This window comes from Peromyscus eremicus, chromosome 6, assembly GCF_949786415.1.
Source record: "Peromyscus eremicus chromosome 6, PerEre_H2_v1, whole genome shotgun sequence".
Classification (NCBI taxonomy): Eukaryota; Metazoa; Chordata; class Mammalia; order Rodentia; family Cricetidae; genus Peromyscus; species Peromyscus eremicus.
The window spans coordinates 67,518,493-67,540,873 of NC_081421.1; the positions used below are offsets into that span (position 1 = coordinate 67,518,493).

The 22,381-nt window shown below is 40.7% G+C and overlaps 1 protein-coding gene across 1 annotated transcript; it reads right to left on the reverse strand.

The window, feature by feature from the left end:
* Nucleotides 1-638: 638 nt before the first annotated feature.
* LOC131913796 (speckle-type POZ protein-like) lies at nucleotides 639-1,721 on the reverse strand. The gene has a single exon (XM_059266579.1). It carries the CDS (start codon nucleotides 1,719-1,721, stop codon nucleotides 639-641), a length of 1,083 nt encoding a protein of 360 aa, XP_059122562.1.
* Nucleotides 1,722-22,381: the final 20,660 nt, after the last annotated feature.

Sequence of the window (22,381 nt, forward strand, 5' to 3'; positions counted from 1 at the left end):
GGATGGACTAAAATGGCATTCTTCAAACAGAAACACCACTGGAATCCACAAGCTGATTGTAAATTTTTTATTCATTTGATATTTTACTTGGGTAGGTACAGCCTACAGAGATGGATGTGCCCATGGAGACAAGAGGAGGACTGAACAAGGGTCCTATGCAAGAATAACAATTGCTTTAGCCAACTGAGTTATGTCTCCAGTCCCACACACTGAGTTTGGAGAAAAATACCTTAATTCTCTTCCCTTCTCGTGTAACCAAATATTCACTTTATTTTCTTCTTTCTGAGTCCTTCACAATATTTTCTGCTCAGTCCAATACAGACAAGTTGCTCCAAAGAAACACTGTTGTAATGTGCTTCGGACCAGCAACTAAAATGTATTCCAGTTCTCAACTCATTGGAGAGAAAAATCAAACCATTACAGTAACAGGGTAGTGTATACAACATAGCTCAGCACTTCCCCTCCCTGAACCTGACAATCACCTCATTTTCAGGTGTATTAAATCGTGAGCCACCATGCTGACTTTTCCTAGTTTCACTGGAAATGCTCCAACCATCCCATAGTCTAGCGAGATGTCATTGGTAACAACACTGGATGCTGCTTCAGGGAGACAATTGAAGGTCACAGTTGACCATGTCCTAGGATTGCTTCAAGCTTTTGAAAAGGGGCTCCAGGAAAGGGAGATGAGCAGAAGCCAGAAAACGTTGTGCTTCAGCCACTAGATGGGGATATGAGCCCACCATTGCCTTCCAGCCTGAGGTCTCAGAGACCTCAAAAGCATGAGCTGTAATGAAATCCAATGCCTGGGTTTTCAGCTGCCCTGAGTTGTGGAGGTCAGCCAGGAAGAGAGTGTGGGCAGCATTCTCCACAGAGAGGTCCCTGAGGATGGCATCCTCACACATGACCTTCAAACGCTCCAGGCCATACCTGTCAGCAACTGCCAGCAGAGTATCTGCCATGCTGTCCAGGTCTGGTGCTGTTCCTGTGTAAATGAAGTCCATCATTGCCTTGAAGACTTGTGGCTCCAGGTCGGGGATCTCAACGCGATTCTTTCTGCTCTCCTCCATGTCATGTTGAAACATGGCTCTGAAAACAGGAGAGCGAGCTGCTAAGATGGCCCTGTGAGCCTGAAATTCCTGGCCAGATACCACCAGGCAGCAATCTGTGAATCTCGAATTATCCCACAGCTCTCCTAGCTCATCTGCCAATGTGCATCTTGGAACTTGAATACCTGGCTTCCTGTTCTGGTCAGAGATGCTGAAGGAGTATTTGACCACGCTCACCATGCACAGGAGGGTGAGCTGATCATGTGGGAGAAGACGAGGTGCATGGGACAGGAGGAAATCTCGAAGAATGTACTTTTTGAATCCGTAACCAAGGCCTGGCACAAACCTAAATGCTGTTTGGCTCCTCCTGGTTTGCTTTTTCTCTCCTTTGTCACTTATGATCCAGAACTGGAACTTTGCCCAAACATGACTCTTTAGACAGCTGAGCAAAACTAGATTAACTGACAGGTAATCTGCACTTACTTCATCGAGTCCGTTCGGGTTTACTGTCAAACACCATTTGTCATTGGCCTCTATTGAAAAAGTTGGGCTTCTAAGGCTTCCTAGCCTTTCCTCCACAATAGAATGGAAGTTGCTGATGGTCCACAGGTAGGAGAAATTCTGAAGGCTGATTTGAGTGTGGTCCCATCTTTGGATGGTCCCATCTCCTGCCATTTCTCCTGGTTAAACTCGATCCAAAAATGAAGAACTAGCAATTGTTTTCTCTTCACCTTGTGAAACAATAACAGACATGAATTAGATGTTAAGTTTTTGTTTTTCCTGGATTCTCTGTTAGAATGGGCTTGAAACTTGGATCTCAGATATATTCTATACAGATTTCAATACTAATTTCAGAGAAGTCAGTGTGTGCTACTAGGAATTCTTACATCACTCCATTTTTTGTCTAGATTGAATCTTAGGTCAATAGGTAAATGATTTTGACAATTAAACACAGCTGTTGAATATTTTGGAAAATTTTATACACTCACATCAAAAATGTTGTGCCAGGTTCTCTAGAGTAACAGAACATATACAAGGAATCTCTCTGTGTATGAAGGAAAGGGATTTATTAGAATGACTTAGGGCTCCATCTCTGCTAATCTCCCATTGGCTAGCTGTGAAGGAAAAGTACAATATTCCAGTACTTACTCAGTCTAGGAGGTTGGATGTGTCCACTGGTCTTCAGTGTATACTAGAGTTCTAAATATTCTTTAATGCCAGGGAAGGGATGGACTTGCTGCAAGGTGAGAGCAAGCAGGCAAATAGCAAGAGCTTCCTGCTTCCATATCCTTTTATATGCTTCCAACAGAGGGTGTGGCCCAATTTAGGGTGTGTCTTCCAGCTCAAAGATCTGGATTAAAGGTGTGTGTCTTCAGGCCTTGAGATCCGGATTAAATATTTGTGTCTTTTTACCTCCAAAGTCTGTACTTGAATTGGATCTTAACTACTTCAATTGAATGAAAACACTTCTCTCTTGTGTGCCCTCCATTTTAGGGTTTTAGTTAATTCCATGTCTTCATAAGTTGGGAACAAGAATAACCACTACAAGTGTATTTTGCTTACTGTGGCTCATCTTAAATAAAATAGGGATGGCGTCGATTACTACACAGCTGTTATTTCCTCTTTTCAGGGTTTTACACTAAATCTTCCTACTAACATGATCCAGGAAGAGGTGTCTTCCTTTCTCAGTCAGGGGTCTCAGTGTTCACAACTTGGAGATCTGGATGGAAGAATTCACACATGGTGGGCAAGAAGCAGAATCAGGCAGGTACCTCTGAATGTGGCAGTCATTTTAATCCAGACTCATATTCCCCAGAATAACTCTACCAACTTACATTGGTGGTCTTGCCCCTCCCCAAACCCTTGGCAATACTCTTCCAGATCCACTTAAGAGTGTGCTATGAGAAGATTCTAAGTGATTCTCAGTTCCATCCTGCTGACTGCCAAGATTCACCTTCTCAATACCTCATGATTTTCATCCTTCACTGGTGAGTTCTATCCACTTTAAACTTGAATTTGCATGCTTACACTGCTGGGCCTTAAAAGTGAGACAGTATTCAGGTTTCCAAAAGGTGCAGAGTATATTCAACCGTTACCAAAGAAGGGCTTTTTGGGACAGTTCCCCTTTGTATGTGATCAATAAAATGCTCACCATATCTATCATCTCTCTCCAGTTCATCATGTCTGTAGGGACTCACTAAACCTAGAGGACATGACAATACCTTCAGTGATTCAATCTACTCAGCAATTCCCAGGTTACCTCTCCTGAAATTCTGTCTCTAATGCTGCTCATCCCTCAATCCAGGATAAATCAATCAACTGGTTTTGATATCTGAAAGTTTGGTTCCTCATTTAAGAATCTTTGGTAGGTGGCTAACTAGTAGACTCAGTGACTCTTCTTTATGTATTTAGGATCAGGGGAGCAGGTACTTCAGAGTAGGAGCATTCTCTCATCAGGGAACAGACTCCTGTCAGGGGCTCAATATAGAACTGTTCATGTAGTCTCACATTCCAGGAATCGGACAGGTGGATCTTTTATTTCAGGTCGGTGGTTCTCTGGAGGACCTGGCCCAGAAAAAAGGATTCAGGTCCCCAGCAGGAGAAGGCACAAGTCTTATGCAGCAGGGGTGTTCACACAACCGAGAAAGACAACGATCAATACAGCAAAACAAAACTGACATAGAAACAAAACACATAGAAAGTTTTGGAGACAAACACACACACACACACACACACACACACACACACACACACACACACACACAGAGAGAGAGAGAGAGAGAGACAGAGACAGAGAGAGAGAGAGACAGAGAGACAGAGAGACAGAGACAGAGAGACAGAGACAGAGAGAGACAGAGACAGAGAGAGACAGAGACAGAGACAGAGGCAGAAGAGAAGAGACTTCTTTAACATGGATTTAAGCCAATAGAAAGTCTTTATTCACCAGCTGGCAGCCACATGACATATTCTGGATTCTGGTGCAGCAAACAGCCATTCTTAGAGTGAGCTTTTTAGCACAAAACCCATATTCTGGGTTCACAAACTTCAGTTAACAAGAACAATTCGCCAGAAGGGGCACTACAGAAGCCAAAATATTACTGTATTTCAAGCAAGGTTTGAACATTTAGAGGTATTCCTAGAGCTGTGCACTTTAGATGGATTAAGCCTTCCTTTTCGTTGTTGCAGGGGATTGCTGTTTTTTTTTTTCCAGAAATGCTGGGTTTTACATCATGTATAGTACTTCTGTCATGGAGACAGCTGTACTTAGGTGTGAGGCCCCGGTAATGTCTGGGCCCTGTTACATAGGTGGGTCTGTGCACCATGAGCATATGGTGCCCTCAGAGGTCAGAAGAGGCTGTTGGATCCCCTGAATAAGTGTAAACTGGCATAACCAACTGTGGTCAGCTACCCTATGAATGCAGTAAATAGGATGCCAGTCTTCTGGAAAGGTATCCATCCCATCCCAGTTACTTTCTTAAAGAGGACAGAATAGCAGTGAAATACTAGTTTATTCTCTAAAGCTTTGGCATCTGAAATGTTTTTGCAGGAATTCAAGAGGTAATCATGATTTCATTTCTACATCTTTCTTTCATTTTTGATAGCTTTCCAGTCTACATGTCTGGCTCTCTTAAAAGTTACTGTATGGACCAAGGTAGCCTCAGACTGGCAGAGTTGAGTCAGTCTCTGCCTTCAGACTACACTGATCAATGCCATAGACTATCACATCATGCCTGGTTCATGATTTCTATTTAATCACAGTAACCCCAGTGTTAGTCTTAAACAAATGATATTGAAAGGTTGCTTTTAACATTAATTTAGTGAATATCATGTCTTTTTATTCATCTCAATATTAATTAATTTGACTCAAAATTGAATAGATATGGGGAGAGTGCACAGCCTTGTGTTGTTCCTGATTTTAGTGGAATCACATTGAGTTTCTCTCCATTTAATCTGATGTTGGCCTTTGGCTTGCTGTAGATTGCTTTTGGTATGGTCAGGTATGTTCCTTGCATTCCTGATCTCTCCAGGACCTTTATCATGAAGAGGTGTTGGATTTTGTCAAAGGCTTTTTCTGCATCTAATGAGATGATCATGTGGGATTTATTCTCTCAGATTGATTATATGATGGATTACATTGACAGAATTTGTACCTTGCACCTCTCAGATGAAGCCTACAAAATCATGATGGATGATTTTTTTATATGTTCTTGGATTCCGTTTGCTAGTATTTTATTGAGTATTTTTTGCATCAATGTTCATGAGTGAGATTGGTCTGTATTTCTCTTTCTTTGTGGCATCTTTGTGTGTTTTGGATATCAGGGTAACTGTAGCCTCACTGAAAGAGTTTGACAATGTTCCTTCTGTTTTTATTATGTGGAACAATTTGAGGAATATTGATATTAGATCTTCTTTGACATTCTGGTAGAATTCTGCACTGAAACCATCTGACACATAGCTTCTTTTGGTTGGGAGAATTTAATGACCGCTTCTGTTTCCTTGGGGGTTATAGGTATTTAAATTGCTTACCTTGTCTTGATTCAATTTGGGTATATTGTACCTATCCAGAAAATGCCCATTTATTTTAGTTTTTCCAATTTAGTGGAGTACAGGTTTTTGATGTATGACCTGATGATTCTCTGGATTTTCTTGTTGTCTGTTTTTAATGTCTCTCTTTTATTTCTGGGTTTGTTAATTTGGATACTCTCTCTCTGTGTCTTTCAGTTAGTTTGGATAAGGGCTTGTCTATCTTGTTTTTCTCAATGAACCAACACTTTGTTTCATTGATTCTTTTTACTGTTCTCTTTGTTTATTTGATTTCAGCCCTCAATTTGATTATTTCTTGGCATCTACTCTTCCTGGTTGAGTTTGCTCCTTTTTCTTCTAGAGATTTCAGGTGTGCTGTTAAGTGTCTAGTGTCAACTTCTTTATGTAGACATTTAGATCTATGAACTTTCCTCTTAGTACTGCTTTTTTGGTGTCCCCTAACTTTGGGTATATTGTATATTCATTTTCTATGAATTCTAAGCACTCTTTAATTTCATTTTTGTTTCCTCCTTGACCTAGTGGTGATTCAGTTTAGCATCATTCAGTTTTCACAACTTTGTAGGCTTTTGGTAATTTGTGTTGTTGTTGAATTCTAACTTTAAGCCGTGGTGGTTCAATAAAATACAGAATATTATTCCATTTTTTATATCTATTGAGATTTGCTTTGTGATCGAGTATGTGGTCAGTTTTAGAGAAGGTTCCTTGGGGTGCTGAGGAGAAGATATAATCTCTTCTGTTTGGGTGGAATGTTCAATAGATGTCTATTGAGTCCTTTTAAGTCATAATATGTGTTAGCTCCCATATTTCTCTGTTAAGTTTTTTGTCTGGTCAACCTGTCCTTTGGTGAGAGTGGGGATTGAAGTCTCCCACTATCAGTGCATAGGGTTTGATGTGTGATTTAAGCTTTAGTAATGATTCTTTTCCATATGTGTGTTCCCTTGTATTTAGGGCATAAATGTTCAGAATTGAAACTTCATCTTGATGGATTTTTCCTGTGATGAATATGTCCATTTGTCTAGTGTTCTTCAGATTCCTGAGCCTTCATTCTCCTAAAAGTCAAAATCAAAAACCCTTCCCCAAACCTAACTTTGGGGAGGTTCCCTTTTGGTAAGTTATATCTGATTAAATGAAAAGGGATTTGTTAGTGGTATAAGTTAGTTTAAATTGGATGGTCATGCTGGTTAATGAACTATCACCTCTTCTAATTAAGAGGTTGTCTTATTCCAATTGAACTTTTGTCAATTTTGATGGTATCCACAGCTTTTCTTCTCCTGTAGAAACAAAAGCAAAACCTCATCCCCAATGTAACACATATCCTGGTTTCCATTCTGAGGTCTGCACATTCTTAAAGTATACAGGCTCATTTAATTTTCTGGGGTTTTTTTTTTTTACGATCCAATGTCTCTCCACAGCTGTTGTTCCTTTCTCTTTTGCACCGTGAAAGTTCAAAGTTAATAGACCATTACACAGTCTATTTTTGGGTGAGATTGTTACCCCTTTTTATTTATTTAGCATATCCTTTTGAGTTTTATTTGATCTTTCCATGGTTCCTTAGCCTGTAGGATTATGTGGTATACCTGTACTATGCTTTATATTGTAATAAGCAAAAAAAATTTTGTTTTACCAGAGACGTATGTTGGAACATTGGCAGTTTTAATTTGTGCAGGTATGCTCATAATGGCCATAACTTCCAGCAAATTCATGATTACCAAATCAGCTTTTTCAGAACTCAGAGCAGTTGCCCACTGAAATCCTGAATAAGTATCAATGTTATGGTGTACATATTTCAATATTTAAAATTAGGCATAGTGAAACACATCCATCTGCCAGATTTCATTCCTCTGAGTACCCTTTGGGTTACATTCTACTGGTAGCCGAGTCTGATTGTAAAAAAACAAGTAATACATATCCTTACAATTTCCTTGACTTGTTGCCAGGTTCAGGAGCTATTTGTAATCTCCAACAAAGCAAAATTTTCTTTACTTCTTCCAAAATTCTTTCTATCTGCATTTGAATCAGCTAGTGAAATATCATCCATATAATGATATATTACAGATTTAGGAAATTGTTCTTAAATCAACTTTCCAAACTTCCAATAGCTCTCATACAAAATATTGGCACAGGGTTGGGCTAGTTAACATTCCCTGTGGGAAGACCCTCCACTGATCTATTTCTCTCTCTCTCTCTCTCTCTCTCTCTCTCTCTCTCTCTCTCTCTCTCTCTCTCCCTCTCTCCTTCTCTCTCTTTGTCTCATGGTTTTTTAAATTTTTTTATTTTGTAATTTAATTTGATTTTACATATTAGTCACGGATTCCCATTGTCCTCCCTCCTACTGCACCACCACCCCCCTCCAGCCCAACCCCCATTCCCATCTCCTCCAGTGCAAGGACTCCCCTGGGAATTCAGCTCAGCCTGGTAGATCCAGTCCATACAGTTCCAGTTCCCTCCTCCCTTCACACAGGCTGAGCAAAGTGTCCCTATATAGGCCCCAGGTTCCAAAGAGCCAGGTCATGCACTAAGGATAGGTCCTGGTCACACTGCCTAGGGGCCTCCCAAACAGTTCAAGCTAATCCCAATGTCTCACTTATCCAGAGGGGCTGAACCATTCGGGGGCTCCTCAGCTACTGGTTCATAGTTCATGCGTTTCCACTAGTTTGGCTATTTGTCCCTGTGCTCTTTCTAATCATGGTCTTGTAGCTAGAGTTTTCCTGCCTGGCCCACAGTCAGGACAAATCTCTATCACCTGACAGTCCCACAGCCACACAAACAAGTAAACACAGAGACTTATATTGCTTACAAACTGTATGGCCGTGGCAGGCTTCTTGCTAACTGTTCTTACAGCTTAAATTAATCCTTTTATATTAAACTATACCTTGCCACATAGCTCGTGGCTTACCGGCATCTTCACATGCTGTTTGTCATCGTGGCGGCTGGCAGTGTTTCTCTGACTCAGCCTTCCACTTCCCAGCTTTATTCGCCTCCTTGTCCTGCCTACACTCCCTGCCTAGCCAATGGCCAATCAGTGTTTTATTTATTGACTAATCAGCAACACATTTGCCATACAGACCATCCCACAGCATGGTCTCAACAATTCTCACTCATACAATCCCTCCTCTTTCTCGCCAATTGGACTCCCGGAGCTCCACCTGGGTCATGGCCATGGATCTTCATTCACTTCCATCAGTCATAGATGAGAGTTCTACCATGACAGTTAGGATGTTTGGCCATCTGATCACCAGAGTAGGTCAGTTCGGGCTATCTCTCGACCATTGCCAGTAGTCTATTGTGGAGGTATCTTTGTGTATTTCTGGGGCCCTCTCTAGCACTTTGCTTCTTCCTATTCCCATGGGGTCTTCCTTTATTATGGTCACTTTTTCCTTGTTCTCCATCACTGTTCTTGACTTAGCAGGGTTCTCATGCTCCACTAAACTCTCTTTTCCTCAACCCTTGCCCTTCATTACCCCTCCTCATGTCAAGTTTGCTCATGTAGATCTCATCCATTTCTCTGTCATTGGGCAATCCCTGTGTCTTTCTCAGGGTCCTCTTTTCTAGGTAGCCTCCCTGGAGTTGTGAGTAGCAGTCTAGTCATTGTTTGTTTTATATCTAGTATCCACCTATGAGTGAGTACATACCATGTTTGTCTTTCTGAGTCTGGGTTATCTCACTCAAGATGATTTTTTCTAGATCCATCCATTTGCCTGCAAAGCTCATGATGTCATTGTTTTTCTCTGCTGAGTAGTACTCCGTTGAGTATATGTACCACATTTTATTTATCCATTCTTCAGTTGAAGGGCATCTAGGTTGTTTCCAGGTTCTGGCTTTTACAAATAATGCTGCTAGGAACATAGCTGAGCATGTGCCATTGTGGTATGATTGAGAAATCCTAGGAATATGCCCAAGAGTGGTATAGCTGGATCTTGGGAAATATTGATTCTTAATTTTCTAAGAAAGCTCCATATTGATTTCCAAATTGGCTGTGCAAGATTGCATTCCCACCAACAATGGAGGAGAGTTCCCCTTGTTCCTCATCCTCTCTAGCATAAGCTGTTTCAGTGTTTTTGATCTTAGCCATTCTGACAGGTGTAAAATGGTATCTCAGAGTTATTTTGATTTGCATTTCGCTGATGATTAGGGATGTTGAGCAATTCCTTAAATGTCTTTAAGCCATTTGAGCTTCCTCTGTTGAGAATTCTCTGTGTAGCTCTACAGCCCATTTCTTATTTGGACGGTTGGGCATTTTGATGTCTAGTTTCTTAAGTTCCTTATATATTCTGGATATCAGCCCTCTGTGAGATGTTGGGTTAGTGAACATCTTTTCCCATTGTGTAGGCTGTGGCTTTGTCATGTTGACTGTGTCCTTTGCTCTACAAAAGCTTCTCAGTTTCAAAAGGTCCCACTGATTGATTGTTTCTCTTGGTGTCTCTGCTACTGTTGTTATATTTAAGAAGTGATCTCCTGTGCCAATGTGTTCAAGACTACTTCCTACTTTCTCTTCTATCAGGTTCAGAGTAGCTGGATTTATATTGAGGTCTTTGATTCACTTGAACTTAAGTTTTGTACACTGTGACAGATATGGATCTATTTGCAGCCGTTCACATGTTGACATCCAGTTATGCCAGCACTATTTGTTAAAGATGCTTTCTTTTTTCCATAATACAGTTTTGGCTACTTTGTCAAAAATTATATGTTCATAGATGTGCAGATTATTCTCAGAGTCTTCAATTTGATTCCATTGTTTCACATGTCTGTTTTTATGCTAGTACCAAGCTGTTTTTATTATTGTAGCTCTAAACAAGAGCTTGAATTCAGGGATCGTGATGTCTCCCGAGGTTGTTTTATTGTACAGGATTCTTTTGGCTATCCTGGGTTTTTTGTTTTTCCATATGAGGATGAGTATTGTTCTTTGATGGGGTTTCATTGAATCTGTAAATTGCTTTTGGTAAGATTGCCATTTTTACTATGTTAATCCTGCCTACCCATGAGCATGGGAGCTCTTTGCATTTTCTGACATCTTCTTCAATTTCTTTTTTCAGAGAATTAAAGTTCTTGCTATATAGGTCCTTCACTTGCTTAGTTAGAGTTACCCCAAGGTATTTTATATTATTTGTGGCTATTGTAAAGGGTGTTGTATCTCTGATTTCCTTCTCAGCCTGGTTGTCAATTGTGTATCTGCGTGCTACTGATTTTTTTGAGTTAATCTTTTATCCTGCTATGTTGCTGAAGGTGTTTATAAGCTGTGAGTTTCCTGGTCAAATTTTTGGGGTGACTCATGTATACTATCATGTCATCTGCAAATAGCGAAAGCTTGACTTCTTCCTTTCCAAGTTGTATCCCCTTGATCTCCTTATATTGTCTTATTGCTCTGGCTAGAACTTCAAGTACTACATTGCATAAGTATGGGGAGAGTTGACAGCCTTGTCTTGTTCCTGATTTTAGTGGAATTGCTTTGAGTTTCTCTCCATTTAATTTGATGTTGGCTGCTGGCTTGCTGTAAATTGCCTTTATTATGTTTAGGTATGTTCCCTGTATTCTTGTTCTCTCCAAGACCTTTATCATGAGGGAGTGTTGGATTTTGTCAAATGCCTTTTCAGCATCTAGTGAGATGATCATGTGTTTTTTTTTCTTTCAGTTTGTTTGTATGGAGTGTTACATTGGTGGAGTTTCGTATGTTGAACCACTCTTGTATCCCTGGGATGAAGCCTACTTGATCATGATGGATAATTGTTTTGATGTGTTCTTGGAGTCTGCTTGCCTGTATTTTATTGAATACTTTTGCATCAATGTTCATGAGGGAGACTGTTCTGTAATTCTCTTTCTTTGTTGCATCTTTGTTTGGCTTAGGAATCAGGGTAATTGTAGCCTCATAGAAGGAGTTTGGTAATGTTCCTTCTGTTTCTATTGTGTGGAACACTTTAAAGATTATTGGCATTAACTCTTCTTTGAAGATCTGGTAGAATTCTGCACTGAAATCATCTGGTCCTGAGCTTTTTTTGGTTGCGAGACTTTTAATGAATGATTCTATTTCCTTTGGGGTTATTGGTCTATTTAAATAGTTTATCTCATCTTGATTTAACTTAGGTATGTGGTACCTATCCAAAAAATTATCCACTTTTTAGATTTTCCAGTTTTGTGGAGTAGAGGTTTTTTAAGTATTACCTGATGATTTTCTGGATTTCCTCAGTGTTATTTGTTACATTCCCCTTTTCATTTCTCATTTTGTTAATTTGGATGCTCTCTCTCTACCTTTTGGTTAGTTTGGATAAGTGCTTGTCTATCTTGTTGGTTTTCTCAAAGAACCAACACTTCGTTTCATTATTTTTTTGTATTGTTTTCTTTGTTTCTATTATATTGATTTCAGCTCTCAATTTGATTATTTCCTGGCATCTATTCCTCCTTTGTGAATTTGCTTCTTCTTGTTCTAGAGCTTTCAGGTGTGCTGTTAAGTCACTAGTGTGAGATTTCTCCAATTTCTTTATGTGGGCATTTAGTGCCCTGAATTTTCCTCTTAGCACTGCTTTCATAGCATCCCATAAGTTTGGGCATGTGGTATATTCATTTTTGTTGATCTCTAGGAAGTCTCTTATTTTTTTCTTTATTTCTTCCTTAACCCATTGGTGATTTAGTTGAGCATTTTTCAGTTTCCATGAGATTTTAGGCTTTCTGTAGTTTTTATTGTTGTTGAAATCTAACTTTAAACCATGGTGGTCTTATAGAAAAGCAGGAGGTTATTCCAATTGTTTTGTATCTGTTGAGATTTGCTTTGTTGCAAAGTATGTGGTCAATTTTAGAGAAGGTTCCATGGGGTGCTGAGAAGAAGGTATATTTTTTTTTGTTAGGATAGAATGTTCTGTGGATATCAATTAAGTCCATTTGTGTCATAACATCAATTAAGTCCTTTATTTCTCTGTTTAGTTTCAATTTTGTAGATCTGCCCAGTGGTGAAAGTTGGGTGTTGAAGTCTCCCACTATTAATGTTGAGGGTTTTATATGTGGTTTAAGCTTTAGTAATGTTTCTTTTGCATATGTGGGTGCCCTTGTGTTTGGGGCATAAGTGTTCAGAATTGAAACTTCATCTTGGTGGATCTTTCCTGTGATGAGTATGTAATGCCCTTCTTGATCCTTTTGATTGATTTTAGTTTGAATCAATTTTGCTGGATATTAGGGATGGCTACACCCACTTGCTTCTTAAGACCATTTGATTGGAAAATCTTTTCCCAGCCTTTTATTCTTTGTGTTTATCTTTGAATTTGAGGTGTGTTTCTTGTATGTAGCAGAAAGAAGGGTCCTACTTTTGTATCCATTCTGTTAGCCTGTGTCTTTTTATAGATGAATTAAGTCCATTGATATTAAGGGATATTAATGACCAGTGATTGTTCATTCCTGTTATCTTTTGGTGGTAGTATGTGTGTACTTCTCCTCTTTGGGGTTTACTGCTGTGGTGTTATCTTTTGCATTTGGTTATTTAATTGCTCTGAGAAGTGGTTTCTCCCACAATGGCAGGAAAGTTCTGAACTGAATTTGTCATGGGGCCTGCATGAGGCCTCCCAGGGAGTTTCCCAATAGCAGAGGCAAAGGATTACCTCCTCTGGCCCTTGCTGATCTACATTCCTTAGTCCTGTGTTTACCCTTACTACACCTTCTGCATAATTCAGAAGGTATGGTCAGTCTCTTGCCATTGTTCCTTGAAAACAATGTTTCTAGGAATGCCTTGTTTACACTCTCTTTTCAAATGACCTTTTTTTACCACATTTAAAACTTCTGACATTATTCCTTTTCCTCAAAGCTTTTGACATCACCCTCCTATCCACATATCATGTTCATGGGACTCAATATTAATTGTGTCCCTATTCCAATCCTCCAAGCATGCTGATCTTGACTTTAATAGCCTAATTATTCTTTTGCATGCTGCATTCATGTTCTCAAAAGCGAAACATTCAATTATTATCTGTCTAGCTTCTGAACTGGCATTGTTCTATTTACTGCTGAAGACAACCTTTGTAAGAAATCTGTGAAGGATTCTTTGGGGCCTTGTATATCTTTGGTAAATGACTCAAATTTTTTTTTTTGCTTACTCATTTCTGCCCCATGCATTCATGGCTGCCATGTGGCATAGAATTAGGGTTTAGTTATCATATAAAGATTGTCTTTGTATATCAGCATGATTGCCCTCTCCAAGAAGCTGATCATGGGTAATTTCCACACCTGTAGCCCTGTATCATTGTTCAATTGTTTTAACCTCCTCTTTAAACCAGGTTCTCCATTGTAACTGTGGACTGGCCTCTAGAACAGCTATAATTAATTCTGTCAAGTCCTGAGGGCTATATTTATTACAAGTTGACCACAAATTTAACATCTGCTTTATAAATAGAAAATGCATGCCGTATGATACGATAGCTTCTTTAAATCTCCTTAAATATAACATTTCCCTTGGAGTCAGGTTAGCTTTCACATGAGCTTTTGGCAGTACCTGTAATGTTGCTGAGTTTGGTTGTTTGAAAACAGGCGGTCGAGCCAGGCGGTGGTGGTACACACCTTTAATCCCAGCACTCGGGAGGCAGAGCCAGGCAGATCTCTGTGAGTTCTAGGCCAGCCTGGACTACCAAGTGAGTTCCAGGAAAGGTGCAAAGCTACACAGAGAAACCCTGTCTTGAAAAACAAAAAAGAAAAAAGAAAACAGGCTGTCTCTCTGTAATTGTATAATTCAATCCTGATATAATTTAACCTTTAAAGTCTAAATAAAAAGGTTCAAACCTTAATGCAAACAATATATAATAAGAATGATTATCATGTATTGTTCAGGAAAAACAAAGAGTAATAATATAAACAAAACTGGAATTACAACCAACAAGAATAATATCAAGCAAGAAAGACATGCTAAATGTCCAGAACATGGGTACATGCCAAATTACAGAGATTACTCCTATAGCTCTCCTGTCTTGAAGATTCTAACTTGAGTACTAATATGTTATAGCTATGATATGAGAAGATTTTAACCATAACTGTCTAGTCTTCAACTCTATCAAAGACCAGAGAAGAAACATAATAATACCAGAGAAAACAAAAAAATGCAAGCAAGCATTTTCTGAAATTCTTGTGAAAATAGACAGAGACAGCTGGCAGCCTGAACAGTCACCTAAAGTTCCTTGGCATCATTATGGCAACTTGTATACAGACCTAGAATATCTGACAGACCATTTTCAAAAGCAGGAATTTTTAAAGACAATCTTACCCTGTCTTGGTAAAGTTCAGTAATCACTTTTCCTTGTTTTCCTTAACTTGTCAGTGGCCTTAGTTTTTAAGATATGGATGACAGGTGAAGAGCTCATACATGATGAGTGGGAAACAGAACCAGGAACCCCTGAAGGTGACTCTCTTCTTTGCTGCCTTTTATCCTGTTCAGATCCACAGTACCGGGATGACTCAGCACACTACAGTGCTGATCTTTCCCTTGCATCTCAGGTAATTCTACTTGGAAACACTCTTCCAGATGCATCTAACCACTAAGATAAGCAAAATCAGAAAGAATAGGTCCCACTTATTTCCTTCTTGGCCTGTTGGATTAAGAACATCAGGAGCTCAAAGTGGCTTGGGAGAAGTCTGAGCTTCCAGGTCAATGAACTGTTTGTTCTGGCTCCAAACAGGAGCACTGCCCCCACCTGACCACTCACACTGGAATCAAAACTTCCAGGCCAGAAAAGCTTAAAATCATGGAAACACATAACAATTTTTTTCCCAAGATGTCACTAGGGGTGATAGAACTGTTTGTTCTGGCTCCAAACAGGAGCACTGCCCCCACCTGACCACTCACACTGGAATCAAAACTTCCAGGCCAGAAAAGCTTAAAATCATGGAAACACATAACAATTTTTTTCCCAAGATGTCACTAGGGGTGATAGTGATTGATTGGTTTCTTTTCTATTTCCTTTTCTAACACCTGGTGCCTACATCCAAGTCAGGGCTTTGGAGAAAAATACTTCCTGGTAAATCCTATCCCATGTTGTCCATTCCACAGAGGAAGTGGCCCAATGTAGTCATCCTGTCATGAAGTAGTTGGGTGGCCAGGCTGAGGAAACGGTGATACCTCCAGGCAGATTTGGCATTTAGCAGCATCTGTAATCAGGTTAAAAGTGAAGACAAATTTTGTGGACATTTACAGGGGACAAAATGATCTTCACATTCTTTGCTCCTTTGCAGATCTGTCCAAATACTTCTTCCCCAAATGTCTTTCTAATAGTTCTTTCTTTTTTGTGTTTTTATTTTTTCTTCTCTCATACAATCCCATCTGAACATAGTCTCCCCTCCCTCCACTCCACATATATGCACTACTCCTCTGTTTCCCTTCAGAAAAGCACAGGTCTCCAGGGCCTATCAAATGAACAAAAGATAACAAAATGAAATAATAGTAGGCACAAACCCTCTTATCAGGGCTGGAGGAGTCAACCCAGAAGGAACAAAAGGTTCCAAGATCAGACAAATAGTTCTGAGACTCCCTATGCTCCTGCTGCTAGGACTCCCACAAAACCCATGAGCTAAACAAGCACAGTGTGTACACAGAAGACTTAGTACAGACCCATGCATGCTATGAGATTCCCACTTCAGTCTCTGTTAACCTCCATGGACCCTGTTTAGTTGAATTTCTGTGCTTCTTTTACATGATATCTTTGATTCACCCTACAGTCATGCCTTTTCTTCCTTGAGGTTCCCTGAGCTCTATCTAATGTTTGGCTGTGGACTTCAGTATCTGCTCTCATCAGATGCTGGAGAAAGCCTAACTGATGTCGATTGGGCTAGGCATCAATCTATGAGTGTAACAGAATTTCATTAGGGATCATTTCACTGAATTTTGTGTGTGTGTAGGAGTAAGGACTCAGCACAAACTTCCACAGCTGAGCAGAGCTGGATAGACTAAAATAGGATTCTTCAAACAGAAACACCACCAGAATCCACTAACTGATTTTAAAATTTTTATTCATTTCATATTTTATTTGGGTAGGTACTGTCTACAGAGATGGATGTGCCCATGGAGACAAGAGGAGGACTGAAAAAAGGGTCCTCTGCAAGAGCAACAATTGCTATTGCAACTGACTCATCTCTCCAGTCCCACACACAGAGTTTAGAGAAAAAGTCTTCATTCTCTTCTACTTCTCTTGTAAGCAAACATTCATTTTTGTTTGGTCCTTTGCTGAGCCCTTGGTCATATGTTCTTTTCAGTCCAATCCAGACAGATTTCTCCAAAGAAGCCCTCTTGAGGTGTCCATGGAGCCAGCAACTAAATTGAATTGGAGTTTCTAACTCATGAGACAAATTATCAAACCACAAAGTATACCAGAGTCCAGTCTCTGCCTCTCTCTAACCGGCCATTCAACACATTAACAGGTGTATTAAAGCCTGAACCACCATCTATCTTTCCCTAGTTTCACTGAAAATGCTCCACAAATCCCATATTCTACCCAGGTGTCATTGGTAACAACACTGACTGCTTCTTGGAGACAAGTATAGGTCATAGCTGACCAGGTTCTAGGATCGCTTCATGCGTTTGAGTGGGGGTTCCAGGAAAGTATCCTGTGCAGAAGACAGGGAGCCATATGCTTCAGCCACCAAGTGGGGGTATGAGCCCTCCATTATCTTCCAGCCTGAGGTCTCAGAGACCTCAGAAGCATGAGCTGTAATGAAATCCAGTGCCAGGGTTTTCAGCTGCCATGAGCTGTGGAGGTCAGCCAGGAAGAGAGTGTGGGCAGCATTCTCCACAAAGAGCTCCCTGCAGAGGGCATCCTCACACATGACCTTCAAACGCTCCAAGCCATACTTGTCAGCAGCTGCCATGCTGTCCAGGTCTGGTGCCTTTCCGGTGTAAATGAAGTCCATCACTGTCTTAATGACTTGCGGCTCCAGGTCATGAATCTCGACTCTGCTACTTTTGTTCTCCTTCATGTCATGTTGAAACATGGCTCTGAAAACTGGAGAGTGAGCTGCTAAGATGGCCTCTTGAGCCTGGAATTCCTGACCAGCTACCACCAGGCAGCAGTCTGTGAAGTGGGAATTCTCCCACAGCTCTCCTAGCTCATCTGTCAATGTGCAGCTTGGAACCTGTATCCCTGCCATTATGTTCTGGTCTGAGATGCTGAAGGAGTCCTGGACCTCGCTCACCTTGCAGGGAAGGATGAACCCATCATCGGAGAGAACCAAAGAAGCATGGGATAAGAGGAAATTTCAAAGGATGAACTTTTTGAATCCCCAGTGATAGCATGGCAAGAACCTAAAGCCCTTCTGGCTCCCCAACCTTGGATTTTCTTTCCTTCAGTGTTTAAGACTTTGCCCAAGTATGACTCTTTAGACAGCTGAGTAACACTAGGTAAACTGACAGGTAATTTACACTTCCTTCATCCACTCCCTTTGGGTTTACTCTCAAACACCATTCGTCATAGGCACTTATTAAGAAAGTTGGGCTTCTAATGTGTTCCTGAATTTCCTCCAGAATACAACAAAAGTTGCTGATGGTACACCTCTAGGAGAAATTCTGGATGGTGATCTGTGTGTAATCCTAGCTCTGGGCTATCCTGTCCTCTCACATTTCTCCTGGAGGTAGTTTGAAGGTTCAACTGGATCCAAAATGAAAAATAGCAATTGTGTTATCTCTACCCTGTGGGACACAAGAATACACACAGATTTAGATTTTTAGTTTCTGTTTCTCCTTTGTTCCTTCCTCTATGAGTGTGGAAACTTGAGTCTCTGAAATTTTCTATCCAGATTTCAATAGTAGATTCAGAGAAGACAATCTAGGCTACTAGAGACTGTTACATCACTCCATTTTTTTTTTCTAGATTGAACCTTAGTTCAATAGGTAACTAGTATTGACCATTAAATACAACTTTTGAAAAATTGGATCATTTTATACACTCATATCAAAAATGTACTTCAGTTCTCCAAAGTAACAGGATATGTACACGGAATCTCTCTGGGTATGAAGGAAGTGGATTTATTAGAATGACTTAATGCTTCAGTCCCACTAATCCCACATTGGCTAGCCTTGAAGAAAAAGTCCAACAGTCAGGTAGTTAATCAGTCCAGGAGGTTAGAAGTGTTGGCTGGTCTTCAGTATATGCTGGAATTCCAAAGAGAAATTCTCTAACATCAGGGAAGGAATGGACTTGCTGCAAGGTGAGGGCAAGCAGGCAAAGAGAAAGAGCTTCCTTCCTCCATGTCCTTTTATATGCTTCCAGCAAGGGTGAGGCCCAATTTTGGGTGTGTCCTCCAGGCTCAGGTTGTGGATTAAAGGTGTGTGTTTTCAGGCCTTGAGATCTGGGTTAACTGTTTCTTTCTATCTCCAAAGTCTCTATTTGAAGTGGAACTACCTACTTACCTTAAGCACAACATTTCTCACTGTTGTGCCCTGAATTTTAGGATTTTAGTTAATTCCAGGTGTAGTCACATTGAGAAACAAGAAAAACCACCACAAGTCTATTTTCCTTAGTGTGGTTCGTCTGTCCATTCCTACAAAGCCATTTTTTAATCTTCTTGGGGTTTTGCACTAATTCTTCCTATAACCTGGATCTGGAAAGAGGTGTTTCCCTTACCCTGTCAGGACTCTCAGTGTCCACAAGATGCAGGTCATGGTTGAAGAATTCATATAGTGAGGGCAGGATACAGAGCCAGGCAGAAACCTCTGAAAGTGGCTGTCTTATTTCTGGCCTTTCATTCCTATCAGATTCACAGTCCCCAGGATTGGTCCACCAACTTGCATTGGTGATCTTGCCCCTCACCCTCAGATAAATCTTCTTGGAAACAATCTTCCAGATCCACTTAAGAGTGTGCTATAAGAAGATCCTTAGTGCTTCTCAATTCCATCATGGTGAGTGCCAAGATTCAGCTTCTCAAAACTTCATAGTTTTCATCCTTCACTGGTGGAGTTCTATCCTCTTTACACTTAGAACTTCTGTGCTTACTCTGCTGGGCTGTAAAAGTGAGACAGTATTCTGGTTTCCAAAGGATATGGAATATATTCAACAGTTACTGAAGAAGAGGTTTTGAGACCATTCCCCTTGAATTGTGATCTGTAAAATGTTCTCCACATCTATCATCTCTCCCTAGTTCATCATATCAAGAGCGTATAAGCCTAGAGGACAGGAAATTAACTTCAGTGATTCAATCTCAGCCTGCACATCTGGCCCCAATGCTGCTCATCACTCAGTACAGGTTAAATCAATGAATTGGTTTTGATGACCAAAATTTTGTTTCCTCTTAGGAACCTTTGGCAGGTGAAAACTAGTAACATCAGTGACTATTCTCTATGAGGTTTTGAGGTCAGAGTGCAAGTACTGATTCCCTCAAATGTGTGATTTGAAATGAAGTAGGCAATCCCTTCCAGACCCTTTATTTGCAAGCCATATATTTTACATTGCCAGCACAGACCTCCCATGGGGAGGGAAGGGTGGAGGTAGAGAACACAGGAGAGACAACTGGAAATGGAGGAAATATAAGTGGAGATTGGAAACCTAGTACAGTAGAAATTTCCTATAACGTGTGAGAGGGTGACCTTAGGAAGGATTCCTAGTAATGTAGGATAAAGAGCCTGAACCAGCCATCTTTGGTAACCAGAAAAGGCTTCCAGTGGTGGAACTGGGACACAAACACATCCACAAAACCTTGAACCTGCAACCTGCATGCAAGAGTTCCTGGGACAATTTTGGCTCAGAGCTTGTGGGAGTCATGAATCAATGACTGGTCTATCTTGAGAGCCAAGCCAAGCAAGGGAGCTGATGCTCAACACTATGTGGACGGTCAGGAACCAGAAGCTGGGTGGCACAGAGACCTAGATGGAACCAAATAAGACATTTGACAAAAAAATCAATGAAATGATACCCAATAATATTATCTGATACTCAGATATTGGTACCTAGCCCAATAGTTATCTGTTAGGTTTCCCCAGCAGCTAATGAGAACAGATACTGAGATCCACTGCCAAACATTTGGCAGAACTTGGGGAACAACAAGGAAGAGGGTGAAGAAGGATTGAGTGGCCAGAGAGGTCAAGGTTACAAGGAGAACACAGCCCACAAGATCAAATAAGCAGTGTTCATAGGGGCTCACAGAGATTGAAGAGGCAATCATAGAGCGTGCAGATGTCTTTACTATGTCCTCAGGATACAGGTTGTAGTTGATTAGCTTTGGGGGTTTTGTGGAATTCCTAACATTGGGAGCATGGTGTGCCTCTGACTCTGTTGCCTGTTCTTGAGAAACTTTTCTTCCTTCTTGATTGTCTCCTCCAGCCTTGATATGAAGGTTGTTATGCTGAGTTTGGTTGATATCTCCAGAAGGCCTGCTCATTTCTGAAGAGAAATAGAGCAGTAGTAGATCTGAGAGAAGTGGGGTGTTTTGAGTTCACGGTGTATTGAATGAGAAGCTTAAATAAAAAGAAGAAAGGAAAAAATGGAGAGAAAGACATTTGAGGAAGAAACACGTGGACAGATGTGCAGAGCAAAGAATGTGGAGATTAATGTGTCCCACATAAATGCCCATCACAAGGTGACTTCAACACAGGAGGAGTTCAATAATCAATAGCTACAAAGATCCATTCTGTGCCCAGTCAGCCTCTTTCCCAAGCCATCCTTGTTATTGCCCAATGGGCCCATGATCAGAGTAGCCATGCTGAGATGAGGATTTATCCATGGGATCAACCACATCGACATCCGACATCCACTCATCAAGACTCACCTGGATTGCGGCAGCTGCTGAATGCCAGATCTCACAACAGCAGAGATAAGCACAGAGCCCAAGATATGTCCCAATTTCATCAGGCTGACCAGCCAACCACTTCGTGACAGCATGATTACATTGGACCTCTTCCTCTATGAAACAGATAACACTTTGTCCTTATTGGAGTAGATACTTTTTCTAAGTATAGATTTACCTTTCCAACATGTAATGATTTTACAAAACCTACCACACAAGGACTAAGAGAATGCCTTGTCAACCATCATGGTATTCCACACAATATGGTTTCTGACCAAGGACCTAAATTCACAGACAGGGAGGTAAAACTGTGGCCTGCAAACATGGAATCCACTGGTCTTACAATGTTCAGCAATTTCCTAAATCAGCTGCCATGATAGAAAGATGGAATGGCCTTTTGAAGACACAGTTACAGAGCCAATGATGTGGCATCAACCTTGAGGACTGGGGTAGAATTCTACACAGTATATGCTTTGAACCAGTGACCAATAATGCTAAGGTTTTTCCATGGGATCATTCATGGGTCCAGGCATTAAATGGTAGAAGAGGGAATAGTTCCACTCATTGTCACCCCTAGTCACATCCTGGAAAAAAAATTGCTGCCTGTTCCCATAACTTTACATTCTGTTGGCCTGGAAGTTTGGTTCCAGGGTGGTGGTGTGGAGGCAGTGTTCCTGACTGATACCACAACAAACATTCTATTCAACTGGCAACTCAGACATCACCCAGGCCTCTTTGGGCTTCTGATGTCCTTAAACCAACAAGTTAAGCAAGAAATAACAGGGTTAGGAGAGGTGATTGATTAAGATTACCAAGAGGAAATGGGAGTGCTGCTCCACAATGGAGGTAAGAAAGATTATGGCTGTTGAGCAGGAAATCCTTTAGGACTACACTTGATGCCACCTTGTTCTATAATTGAAGACAATGGCAGACTGCAACATCTTAATACAGGCAGATAAAGTGGCAGAGACACACCAGGATGAACACATAGGTCACACCTCCATGAAAAGAGCCAAGAGTGGGTAGTGTCATTCCTACTGAGCAAGAATAAACGGCATTAG